We start from the raw sequence: 14114 nt of genomic DNA on the forward strand, positions 1-14114 counted from the left end.
ATTTTACGGCTCAAAAACATTCTTCTAACACATAAATGTAAGAAAAAGATATTGTAAGTGAAACATGTTTTTCATTGCAGACCTACAAACTGAGAGGTCCGTAATCTCATGGCCAAAATGGTTTTGATTGAAAATAATCGTTTAATTCCTCCACTGAACAAAGACAATGGGTTTTGCGATTACCTGTTGACCTCCACCATTTCATTCTTGAGCTAGTCGATCCAACTACTTGGAATATTGATTTGGGTTCTAAACTTTCCGGTAATCGCCAGCAGCGCCGGGACTGGCAGGGAAAACAACATGCATGGGCATAATTGTCTTTTGTCTTTCAATAGTGTTACCCTAAATACCTCTCATCCGCATGATGCTCTCCCAACATTGACGGCTCAGATTAAAAATTCCCTGCACTCTCAGCCCAGGAAAACAGGCCCATTGGTGAATGAAGGTCCAATATCATTAAAGAATCTAAAAATTTATGAGGCCTACCTACTCGTTTCTCTCCAATCAAACCACATGTAAGATCCATACAGGCCTATATTGCTTCTTCAAGTCTTCAAATACAGACAAGCCCACTTCAGCCTCTTTCTACCAGTGATACAGGAATCTCTCAATGCCAAATGACAGAGGCTGCCTCATCTGATTTTGCTGTTCATACTGTGTCTCAACCGAGTGCTATTGTGGCTCAACCACCACCCTCTAATGCTCTACCTCACCAAGATTTGCCCTCAATGGTTACCACAAACATTTTGTCACCTATGTGTACAATTAATGGTACCATTTTTGCAAATTTATCCCAACCAGGTACCTCTACAGATCTAATATGTATTGATTCTAACTCAAAGATTACCCCAACACAAAGGGAGGCAGGTATCACTAGAGCTCAACCAATCATAATTAGAACCACTTCTATAGCTTTTCCTACCTAAGGCTCGAGAATTCAAATTGAAGAAATTAATGAGATGGATGATTCCCCTTTGCATGACATTGTTGTAAATCATAGAAAAAGGGATGCTTCACTTGAGCATGTTGCAACTATGCTGAAAAAACTTCGACTTGAGGATGAAGAGGTGTATCACCACCCTTGGGGTGGTAGGGGTGTGGGAATTAATGCCCTTGCTCGCAGAATTGGAGGCCGATCTGCTAGATTCTTTAGGGTTGTTATGAGAAACAAGAGTTGTCCAATTTTTTCTGCTGATAGGGTGAGGCAGGTTATCTTAAATCAGCCCCCAAGGGGGCCATGAAGCTACTATCTTGGAACTGCCAGGGGCTTGGCCCACCCTTGACTCAGTAGTACTTGCAGAAAGTATGCAAGAAAGGGAGGCCCATCATTGTTTTTCTTATGGAGACAAAACAACATAATGCTGAGATTCAACGTGTGGCAAGAAACCTACGGTTTAATGATTTTTTCTCTGTTAACCCCATTAGTTTGTCGGGTGGTATTGGTATCTTATGGAATGGTAATGTCTTTGTCAATATTTTATCATCTTCTTCTAATATTGTAGATTTTCTAATTACTATCTCTTCTTCGGTCAGTCGGGTCACTCTAGTATATGGCCATCCTCACGTTGAACATTGACAGCAGATTTGGTATGAATTGTCACACTTGGGGTTTTCCCTTGGCTTGTCCTTGGTGATTTTAATGAAATGCTGTCAAATGATGATAAATTGGGTGGGATTCCTAGACTTCAATCACAATTAGATGCCTTTAGAATGACCATTGATATCTACTACCCTTTTGAGGTTAATTGTACTGGGCCTAAATTTTCCTGGGCTAATAAACGTCAAGGAAGGGATCTGGTCAAAGAGTGTCTCGATAGGGCTTTTGTAAATGTTGAATTTCTAGACCTTTATGGGAGTGTCCAGGACCATAGGCATGTCATAGTGGGATTTGATCATACCCCCTTAGAGATTTCATTATACCCTGCAAACAAATATCCTATGAGGTCTCATTATGAGATTAAATGGGAAGACCACCTTGACTTTCTTGACCAAATTAATCTTGGGTGGAAGACCCTCAGTGTTGGCTCTCCAAGTTACCAACTCCAGCAGAAAATTAAACATTGCACAAAATCCCTTCAATCATGGAGCAATGTAACTTTTGAAAATGCTTTTATGGAAAATGCCAGACTAATTTCTTAGAGGAATGCCAACAAAATCTCCCTTCTGACTCTTCTGTACAAGAAAAACTAGAACTTAAAGGAAGGTGATAGGAATACCAAGCTTTTCCATGCCTCCACCACCAATCAGAGGCAGGAAAACTCCATTACCAAAATCAAGGACAGACATGGCCATTGGTTGACTGAACCCCAAATTGACTCTGAAATTCGCTCAATATTTTAATAAGGCTTTGTTACCAAAGCAAAGTTGGAGATTGCTTTCGACCCCTAACTCACTGTGGGCCTAGGTAATGCATGCCAAATACATAAAGGACAGCCCTTTCCTTGAATGTCAATCCCCTTTATCTTGCTCTTGGGGCTGGCGCGGTATTCTTACTGACAAAGATATCCTCAAGCATGGTTTAGTTAGATAGGTTGGCAATGGGACTAACACAAACATCTACAAAGATCCTTGGTTACCCTCTCTTCCTTTCAAAGGCACAAGTAGCTCCCCTCTCATTAATGGTCCCACTTGGGTGTGGGAATTAATTAAATGGGAAGATGCATAATGGGACATTCCCCTTATTTAGTCTCTCTTTAACCCCATTGAGGTAGAAGCCATCTTACTATTCCTCTCTTGTCTATCAATACTAATGATTCATGGGTTTGGTACAAAAATAGAAATGGTAAGTTCTCTTTAAAATCTACACCTTCCCAATTTTTGGTTATGATAAATGCTCAAGATAATACTGCTTCATCATCTACTCATTCTATTATTTGGAATCAAATTCGACACATCCCCACCTTTCCTAAAATCAAACATTTTCTTTGGAGAACATCCCTTGAGGCTATTGCAATTGGTAGTTCTTTATTTACTAGAAGGGCCACTCTTTCTCCCCTTATGTTTGATTTGTGGTTATTGCCTTGAGAATGTTGGTCATGCTTTCTTCTTTTGCTCTCATGCAAGACGTTATTGGGAACTTTCCCCTCCCGCATTAACATGGATGAATTCAAAAGCGAACATTTTCATGATTGGATGGAATTTATCCAATCAAAGTTTAAGGGTTGTGGAGATATGGATAGAATAGACCAAATTTAGAGTGCATTAATTTGGTGTATTTTTGAATACTAGAAATGCAATTATTTTCCGTGGTATTGATGCTTCCATGCACTACACTATAAATCACTTCTCTTTTTTATTGGCAAATATCCAAAACATTTTGAACATTCCTCAACTCCCAGATCATCAACAACAGCTCATTGTTGCAAATCACCTAAGAGAATGTATGTTTTCAACTTTTCGTGGATGGTGAGTGGGAGAACAACACTAGAAAGGTAGAGAGGACCTGCATTCTTTGGGACACTAATGGAACTTTTATTGCTACACAATGCAAGTGCAACCATGGTTTTGGAACTTTAGCTTTTTTGATGGAACTCCTTGCAGTTAGATACAAGTGAGCTATGGCTTGTCTCTTCTAGCTCTCTCTTTAGGAGTATCTTACATACAAGTGAGCTCCGATTGTCTACCAGTTACTTTGCTCTCCAAGGCTTCAGCTTTTCTTTAGATTGGTCTAGTCTTAGTGTAGTTCTAAAATTTTTAAGATTGTTATGAACTTTAATGTGGTTCTGTTTAATTTTATTCCTAGGATTAGCAATGTTTTTGCTAATTTTCTTGCTTGGGTGCGTGTTTTTTTCCCTCTCTCAATCATGGTGGAATATCACACCTTTATTCCTAATTGTTGTCTCTTTGTTATCGTCCAGGTTTCTTGGCTTACATTTTTTTACTTAATGATATGCCTTTTATTTCTTTTGACAAAAAAGAAAAAGTTGTCATTGCTATTCATAGAACAATACATATCTAAAAAAAGTCCTTAAAACCATGGAACATTTTATCGCTGAAATTCGGAGATATCGCCCTTGGCGAACCGAAATCAGGGGGCGAAACGAGATTGGTTTAATATCTAACGATTTTCCGGCGATTTAGCGAAAAGTGCTGAAAATCGCCAATTTTCCAACGAATCACAAGAAAATGGCCGGATCGTTTTAGGAGAAGAAGGAGAAGAAAGAAAGAAAGAAAGAAAGAAAAAGAAATCCGGTAGTTGCCATTATATCGCCAATTGCCGAAATTTGATAAAATCCATACTCTCTGTTCTGTTTCTTGTTATTGTCTTATTTGCAAGTAGAATGATGGTTGAATCAAGCCATACTGACCCATAAACTTCACTGGAGCCATCTTCCCAAAACACTCAACTTCATCCTTGCAACAAAATGAAGAAAATGCAAAAATCGAAAAAATGCATTTTGCCTTTTTCTTCTAATCCATCACACGCAAGGTGTCTTTTCAGTTTTCATCTCTCCACTATTAAATGTAGTCAACTTCATCCATTTGTTTTGTCCTGTATTTCACGTGTTAGTTTTAAATTTAATATTTTATGTATAAAAAACCTTGGAAGCCGGACATTTCAAATTTCAAATATTTTATAGAAAAAAATGACCTTGGGACTTGGGAGCCGAACCTGCTGGATAATATTAAATTATTAATCACATTCACATCAAGCGAAGTTAACCATTTTTATCAGCAAAATCGATATCTCGCCATTTTGCCCGGTTTGCCATGAACGAACTTTTTTCATTGCTTAAAGCTTCATGTACCTTATCAGCACCACATCATTACAATCCAAAATTTTCAATTGCAACTCTTTCTTAAGCAAAATGATTTGGGAAATTCAAAACAGAACTGTTCCCAAACAAAATGAAGTGACCAAATATAATATGGCATCCCCTCAGCGTTGGATTCCAAAGATTAAAAAGACCACCCATTCTGATCTTTGCTCTGGGTTTCAGTCCTGACTCGCGAATCGGTGATGCTGGATCGTCTAGAATTCAGAACGGTCTCATTTAATTTTAATTACGACCCAAATCCTCGGAGTCATAGTTTCAATTCTTTAACCGTTGAGACCGTGGTTGAACCAAGCTCGAACTCGAGGTCTAACCAACACGAGGTTTGCATTTAATCTGTCTTAAATATTAACCAATGATCGAGAGAATTATACATGGCAATACAGAGTTACACAATCACAATGTTACAGCAATAGGCTTCACAGCAAATATAAAGTCTGGAGGAAAAAAGAAGCTTCGCATTATACATTGAGAAAATGAATATGTACAAAGAATTATATTAACAAATTCCATCTTATACACTGTACTTCTATTGGGGGAATATGCACAGAAAGAAGAACTTGGTGAAGAGCAGCTTCTGCCTGAAGATTTCCATGGCACACAAGGTTTCTCAAGTTTGATTCTCTAATATTGATTTCAGGGAGTCTTTACAGGAAAAGAATCTCCTGCAAACTAGATTAAGCTTTGAATGGAATCAATTTGCTGTCTTTGAGTGTTTGATGAGCCAATCGATGACATAGTTTAAGTTTAAAGCATCTTTACATGAGATCATGTAGCAGCAGACCTCCCTGTCTGCTATAGACTTCAGCCCACTGATCTCGCATGTGGCAAACATCAATAACAAAAGAAACACGTTAGCAAAAATAATGCCAACAAATTAAAAAAGAAAAGCAAAAGATACACAATTTACTGTTGGAACATCAGATGATTAATATACTGGTCAATTGGTTCTTAACTCACAGCTGATCTACCAGTGCTTGCTCGGAAAGAGCTTCAGACTTGTCGATCTTGTTACCAAGAACCAACAGAGGAATCCCACTGAGGGATGGTTTTGTGAGCAGGTCATGCAATTCACTTCGAGCTACAGGAACACTGTCTCTATCTGCAGCATCAACTACATACCTGCCATTACAAAGGGAGGACAAATGTAAGCAACATAAAACCAAGCAATTTCCCATAACATATCATGGATTTGCAGATATGCATGAATGAGAAAGAAAAGAAAAGAATTTCACAGTTTGAACGGAATCCACAATGACTAACAGGTACAGACTTGATAGGCTATAATTCACCTAAATTTCACCCTTAACCAATTATATTAATATCATCTTCATAACTAATGGCCTTAGCCTTCATTTTCTTTCCAACTCATTGCCCCCCTTTTCTCTCTCCCTTTTTTTAAATTTTTTTATTCTCTTTCTCATGCAGTTTCATAATCCAGAGATTATGAAACTGAAGTTGATCCTGTTCTATGCTAGTGGAAAAAAACAAAAAGGAAAGTTTCATTTCTAAGTCCTGAAATTGTCCACAACCCCGTTTCAACCCAAACAATGCATCATCAAACAATTGGAATATATAGGAATATGGGATGAATTACAGAATAGCAGAGACACCGCGGCAATATCGCTCCCACATGGTGCGGAACCTTTGTTGCCCACCGATATCCCAAAACTTTATGGTTACGTTTCCTTTTGTGACTTTCCGCATGTTGAATCCAATCTAGATTTCAGAATTTAAACAATCAGTGTCATACCAGTAGGTGCTTAAACTAAATCAGAGGGAATGACACTTACAGTTGGAATCATGTCCTCGCTATAGCCTCCAGTCTGAAGAAACATCAAGTTATAGGTAAGTAATACAGAGAGGATTAGTTGCAAATCACCAGAAAAATAGAATAGAGACAGAGTTTACTAACAGCAATAGCATTAACAAGTGATGTTTTCCCAGCATTTTGAAGCCCAATAAGGGAAAGCTCCATTTCCTGTTTGAAAAACAAACTGACATAAACTCAGGGTCAGAACATGAGGAAGTTAATGAAGTAGGGGACCGCCTACAGTTTGACTGTTTCTCTCTCTTTCCAAGAATTAGGTAGATGGCTCATGTCTATCACAAAAATAAGTGAAAAATCACTACTATCTACCTCAAACAAGGAATTCAAGCACTCTTTCAAAATTTTCCAGTAGTCATGTATGACAAACAATATCAATAACTAAATGTTTCTTTCCCCTGGAAAAGGTTGAGATAGTGCAAATCATCAAATTCAGTAAACAATGATGCTAAAGGGAAGAAATTGTGAAGACTCCAGGCGCCATAAAGGGCTGGTAAATACAATATGTCTGTAAAGGATTTTGAAGCAGTTTCTACCAGAGAATTTCACAATCTGTACAACAATTATAACAGCTCAGCCTTATCCCAACTAGATGGGGTCGGCTACATGGATCCCTTGCCTTTCAATCAGCTCTATTCAAGATAATACTCGATACAAGGCTTACTGGCTTAAGCCGTTCATGTCTTTCTCTCACCAATTCTCCTAAGGTTATTCTAGGTCTACCCCTTGCTCTTTTAGTTCCTTCATTCTAGATTAAATCATTCTTCCGTATCGGGGCATATAAATGCCCCCGTTGAACATGGCCATGCTACCTCAAATCTTCTTGTAGCTTATCATATATTGGAGAACCTACCAAATCAGCTCTAATATGATCATTCTTTACTTTATCCTTCCTAGTTTTGCGATTCATCCATTTCAATGTTTATCCATCCAAGAACCATATATGGCTTTTGGACTCAGGTCCTTGGTTTCTTTCCAGATCATGTAGGGTTAATTTTGACGGGACTAGTGGTTCACAAAATTTCTGTTTTAGATAGATGCACTTTCTATTTTAGAGTTAGTGTTGAGAATCAGTTTTATTGCTCAGCAAGTTAGTTATTATTTTCATGTAACTTGGAGAGCTAGTACTAAAGCTCTCTCTCTTATACACACACACACACACACACACACACACACACACACACACACACACACACACACACACCTTGAAACTCGTATACTTCTGAGTTTTATTCCTCCATCATAGCTGAAATTCTGACCATCAGAATTCAACTCAATCTGCAGCAGAGTTCTGCCACCTACAGGTGCTATATTAGACAAGCAAATTAGTCACTATTTTGGTGTTTGGAGGTATATCTAACCAATATAACCATTGAATCGAATCAAGTTTGCAGCATTGCTTCTATCTATTGGCAGCATACTTATGCTGCTTGATCAGGTTTTAGTCTGGGTTGGCTAGGAACGGTAGACTTCTAATTCCTATCCTTAGTTTCTAATTTCTGGTTTTGATGCTAGCACTTTTTGACAAAAATTCAGCAGCTTGGACATGCTTCACGAATTAGGATAACACATATAATCAAGTATATACTTCACATTCCTAAGGGTCTATCTTCTGAAGGTCAAAACTCATTAGTTTAGAATGATTTGAATACCATTTTGATAGCTTAACTTACCTATCTAGCACACCACATAACCTATCCATTGAGACCAATATCTTTTGATTCTAAACTGTAGCAGGAAAATTATGAAAAACTTTCTAATAGAGTCATCAGCGATGAAAATTATGTTTTAGAAAGTAAAGCAAGATTAGGATTCTTAGTTTAGGTGAATTTCTAAAATTAGAAGTCATATCAATTCAGTAAATACCCTCCCTCAAATGGCTCCTTTCTATATGCTCTTTGTTCTATGGATTTCTCTCCTGCTCTGAAGTTTCAAAATGGGCCATCTCGTTTGCCACTTCCTTGGTGCGAGACCCCATTTCAACACTTTTCAAGCCTCCTTCTAAATCAGTGGAAGGCTCAAGGAGCACTGCGCATATTCCTCCTCAACAATGGTGTCTTCATCTTCAAGTTCTTTGACATCAGTTGGCTCTAAAAGTCTACTTCTTAGAATGGAGCCCTCAACTGTAACCATGATGTCAAAGCATCTGCTTAGCACCTAGGCCCATTTTTGGGTCAAGGCAACACCTTGTTGCCTTGGTTTTCATTGCTCTCTATTGCCTCACCTCACCTTGTTGCCTTGACAACCATGATTGCAACCCAAGAAGATCAACCACAAATCTATTCACCTTTGGGTAGCACTGCCAAGGCTCCCTTCCGCCTCTGGAACTCGAATTGTTTCAGCCAAACCGGTTCGCTGCTCGGTCAGCCTTTGTATATGGACGCAACAATTGGAAGCATGGAGTGGTTACCCTTCGTTTGTGTATGCGTCAATGTTTCCACAGAGAATCTACTGCTTTGCTTAGTGTTGATTATGGACAAACATAGGAGTGGATTCGACCAGCCTCTCCAAGTTGAAAACCAACCCCCGCACTGTGGTCTTTGCAAAGTTTTTGGCCACCCTACGTTGAAGAGCTCTGAGAAAGCCTCCCTACTAGATTCTTCTTCCCCCTCTCTCCTCAACCCCACTCTCCACCCTCTTCCCTTCGGCCTTGTTAACCTCTCGCACTACTAACCATGGTAGAATCGGGCTTGTCACCATAAGCATCATCCTGAGTCCCTTGAGCTTCCAATCCTCCCGCCACCGCTCTTGATGCTCTCCCTCTTGCCGCCAACAGCACTCCAATATCCAATACCCCCTCTACCATTGATGGCTTTTCTCATCTTGTTGCTAACCATAATTGCTCTTTGCTGACATTGACATGCCCTCTGCCCCAGCCTTTGTCAACGTCTCTCCGCTCTCTGTTGTTTCCCTTCCTTTCTTTGCTTCCCTGTCCTTTACCCCATCTTGCGATTCTGCTAGCCCCCTTGCAACTTCTACTCGTCCCTTCGCCATCGCAAACCTTTCTTGCCCCTAACCCTGCTACCTCCCTAATCCCATCACTTTCTCCTGCATATTCTACCTGTCTTGACCCCACTTCCTCCTCCTTTCCCTCTCTCTCCTCCCCATCGTGCCTAACGAGGGCCCACTTCCTCCCGCCTCTCTTGCTGGGCCTAATGAGGGCCCACTCCCTCAACCCCATTCTCTTATTCTCTCTAGTCCATCACGGCCCACCTTCTCAGCCATGCTCCTCCCTATCCCTCTTTATTTCCCCCGTCTCTTTTTTCCAATCTATTATCCTTCCCCATCCTCTTTCTAGGCCCCATTCCCCCTCTCCTTCATCCCCACCAGCCTTGTTGCCTCTCTCTCCCATCCCAAACCCTGCCCTTAGTCCTCTCCTCTTCCCCCTCTTCCTCCACCAAGGCTCCTACCCCCTTCCCCTCTCTCTCTCCCCCATCCTCTCCCACCTTCTCCCTTGATTGGGGCTTCGAAGGCCAATCTTGGCCCCATTTTGGTGTCTGAGGGCTACAATAGGGACTCCTCGGATATGGAAACCCCTCCTCTACTTTGGGATAGTAGAAGAAGTAGCCATCTACTAAAGGGTGCCACCACTTCGACAAAGACTTCATTGTTGAACTCAAGTCTTCTAGGAAAAAGAACAAGAGAAATAGGTGAAATTAGCTTGTTTCCTTGAGTTCGTCTTGGCTTTAGTTGCTTGTTGCTTTTCTTTGTTCTGTTTAATATTAGGGCCTTGTGACGTTGGTAGGGCTCTACCCTTGTCTCTTGTAAATTCCCCCCTCCCTTTCTCTCCTTTTGGGTTAATGAATTCTTTATTCATCCATTTTTTTTTCTTTCAGCAATTAGGGTTAAGCACTTAAGGAAGTTGCTAATGTAAGTTTAATCATATTAGGAACTTGAGTTTTTACACAGCACCCACTATTATTGGGGTGAAACTAGTGACCACCCACTAGTATGCTCTAAATTACATGCAAAATTCATCCCGATAATAGTGGGTGCCATGTAAAAACTCAAGTTCCTAATATGATTAAACTTACATTGGCAACTTCCTTAAGTGCTTAACCCTAATTGCTGAAATTTTTTTTGGATGAATAAAGAATTCATTAACCCAAAAGGAGAGAAAGGGCATTTAGGTCATTTTACCCATCAATTAACAGAAAGTCTTAATTGTGGGTAACTTGTAATTTTGACCATGTAATTTAGAGAATAATAGCGGGCGGTCACTAGCTTTACACTTTCACCCCAATAATAGTGGGTGCTCGCATAAAAAACCCTAGAGACTTTCTTAATAGTAAAATTCATATAGGAACATATTGCCCAAGTTTTTCACATACATCATTCTATACAGCGTAATTTTGGCAGCGTGCTTAGTTTTTTGGTGTGGATGAAGGACCAATTCTCTTTCCTTTAGTTTGATGGTAAATCCTAAGCATGGTTACTCCTGAGCAAAAGCCCGGATCTTATTCTGTTCTCCTTTTTTCCTTTTTCCCTTTTCTGGTAGATTTTGTTTGATTAAGGCCCATTATGTGCATGTTTTGTAAAACTGGCAGCACTGTTTTCTTTCTAACTTTTAACTTTACTTCACACTCCTCAAATCTTCTCCAGTAAGGGCTATAGGAAGAATGTTTGAGAAGTGTAAAACACCTACAAAGAACTTCGCAATTAGGGACAAGAACAACACAGAATTGTTGAGAAAGATTCAACTTATTCTATTATTGTAGGATGCATCTTATTTATAAAAGATTCAATTTAGTCTATTATTGTAGGATGCATCTTATTTATAAATTAGCAGTTGGACTGTTAGTAGGGATCTTAGTAACAGTCAATGCCTAATTAGAAGAGTAATAAAAGTAAGCCTAACTAACAAATAAGCTAGCCTATGTCAAGATAGAACACTCCCCCTATCACGACTAACTACATACAACTAATGTACAGTGGTACAAGCATTAACAAATGTAAACTTCATATGATTCAAAACATATATAATCCCCACCATTTTAAATTAATCCAAATTAGAGCAGCAGTGGCCCTACCCTTTGCCAATCTAGAAGGTGGAGGTGCAGTCAAGATGTCAAACTGCACCAACTGCCACATCAGCAGAGCATTAGAGAATTTTATTTTTGTAATCATTCCCCTCCATTGATGGTAGGAAGGGCAGGATCATTACAAAAGGCACAGTTCCTGGTCTGGTGTATAGAGACAGTACAGTATCACATCATCAGAATGGAGCTGCGAACAACCACTACATGTTACTATACTAGAAACTTGAGACCTGGAGTTCTTTGTAGCTGTGAGCATCATATCACTTCAGGGATCATTGAGAGACCGTTGTAAGCATTACCGGCGACAGGAGTCGAACAGACAATGGATGGACTCCAAGAAACAGGTTCGACACAGTCAATTTTTGGTAACAATGAAGGGGAACCAGAAAAAACTCAAATTGGTTGTCAAAACTGTAAAATTCTATCTGTGCTCATACTTCCGGTGGGTTTCCTATACCTAACAATGTCTATATTTGTCGCACTTAGAGATCACCGCCAGATGTTTCTATATGAGCTTATACAGCTGAGTAGAATTACTCTTTCAACGATTATAATGGAATTTGCTACATGTCGGTATTGAACCGAGCATGATTACGCAGGTTGTACCCATAAAACTGAAAAGAAACTGATTTTCAGAATTTATGGTTTCTATAAACCCATTCTATTGCACATAGAAAACTTGAACAACGAATTTAACCCAAAAAACAAAATAGCAAAGCATGCCAGGCGAAATCAGATGGAGAAAAAGTAAACGTTTCAAGAAGAGTCTCTACCTCCGGAGCCAATTGAGAAAGACATCCAGTAGCCCCATTTCATAACCAAAGCTGAATCCAACTCCGATTGCAAGATAGACGAATCAACCAAGTGTGAGAAACCTTAAAACCTAGTTCCCACACAGAGGGACAGCGAGCTAAGCTACGGAACCTGGTTGAAACCTTAGAAGTAAAGACCAGAAATGCTTGCCCCCTCGTCTGGTTTCCTTGGGAATCGTGGATTCTCTGCTGGAAGCTGGAAGTTACTTCAAAAGCAGGAAATATTCTTCCTTTAGATTGCGTTTGGTCCACAATTCTTTAAAATCTGCTTCATAATCATGTTTATAAAGATTATTATTACGTGGAATTAGGTTTTGTAGGATTATATTCGGAAAAGAAAAAGAAAAAAAAAGAGAAGAAAAGAAAAGAAAAGAAGAAAGAAAAGTAAGTAAGAAAGAAAGAAGAGAAGAAGAAAAAAAGAAAAAGAAAGAAAAAAGAAAAGAAAAAGAAAAGAAAAGAAAAAGAAAGAAATAGAGAAAATGTTTAGTCCTACTTATTCTGGCAAATAAACCTATTTGATATCCTAATTCTGATAAGTCAACTTATCTAAAAAATCATTTAATTATCTTGATTCTGACAAGTGAACCTGTTTGAAAAATCATTTGATTATCCTAATTCTAAAAAGTAAATCTGTTTGAAAAACTGTTTGGTTACCGGAGTGAATTCAACCTAAATCACTTGAAAAACTATTTGGTTACCCTAATTCTATGGGTGACCTGAATCACTTGAAAAACTATTTGGTTTTCTCGTAAGTAGAGGCCATTTTATGGATTACAATTCATAAATGTTTTCTTTTATCCCTATACAAAAATACATCTGTAAATATGAACATAAAAAATGTTTCATAGAATTTTCCTTGATTCATAATCCAAACAATTGGAAATATCTTAAGAAAACAACATTTGAATCCATACTTTTTTTTAATATATTGTATACGTTGCTACCTTAATATATAACAAATGCAGAGCATGGTAGGGATTAATTTCTCATGACAAAATTTACATCCAAGCATCCCTTGCACGACAGAGCCTGGGTAGCCTAGAGGCCCTAGACACCTTGTATGTAGACAAATATTACAGTGTTAAGTCCATAAACAAACAACCGCTGGTGATGTTATGGTGGATGATTGGCCAAAAAAGACGATACAAGGCCTTGGATAACCTAGACACCTTCTATGTAGACAAATATTTTAGGGATATCTTTTTGTCCATAGACAAACATAGCAGCTGCTGATGTTATGGTGGATGATTGGCCAAGAAAGATCAAGATGGGCTTAGAGAAGATGTAGATGATTGTTAATAGAATACTAAGTGCCATGAGGATGATGGTTGCTATTTGGAAGTAGATGCCTAGCAGTTCATACTTTTTTGCTCCATACAATTCATGGGTTTTATGAGGTTAGAAAAGAGAGAGAGGTAATAAATAAATGGATCATTTTTTGAAGTTCCACTTTTGCATGGGACAAGATAAATAATTTTTAAATCATTGAGGTATTTTTTGTGCCTAAGCATGTTAGTCATTCTTTACATACATTTATGATTGATTGTATTTTTTTTTGGGTACTTACTATACTCTAGTAACATTGGATCTGGATAGATGTATAAGTTGGAATCATGAAGGTAATACATGCTCTAACTCAGAAAACTTTCTCTACAAGTTC

The 14114-nt window shown here is 38.8% G+C and overlaps 1 protein-coding gene across 1 annotated transcript; it reads right to left on the bottom strand.

The window, feature by feature from the left end:
* Positions 1 to 4917: 4917 nt before the first annotated feature.
* LOC149025423 (ADP-ribosylation factor-like protein 8c) lies at positions 4918 to 12716 on the bottom strand. Its single transcript, XM_089145657.1, has 6 exons — positions 12416 to 12716; positions 6691 to 6772; positions 6569 to 6601; positions 6373 to 6494; positions 5736 to 5897; positions 4918 to 5587 (listed from the first exon to the last, which is right to left on the bottom strand). The coding sequence occupies exons 1-6, from the start codon at positions 12451 to 12453 to the stop codon at positions 5470 to 5472; spliced, it is 555 nt and encodes a 184-aa protein (XP_089001783.1). The 5' UTR covers positions 12454 to 12716; the 3' UTR covers positions 4918 to 5469.
* Positions 12717 to 14114: the final 1398 nt, after the last annotated feature.

Source organism: Hakea prostrata, chromosome 2 (assembly GCF_041222555.1).
Source record: "Hakea prostrata isolate BN-2017 chromosome 2, UWA_Hpros_2, whole genome shotgun sequence".
Classification (NCBI taxonomy): domain Eukaryota; kingdom Viridiplantae; phylum Streptophyta; class Magnoliopsida; order Proteales; family Proteaceae; genus Hakea; species Hakea prostrata.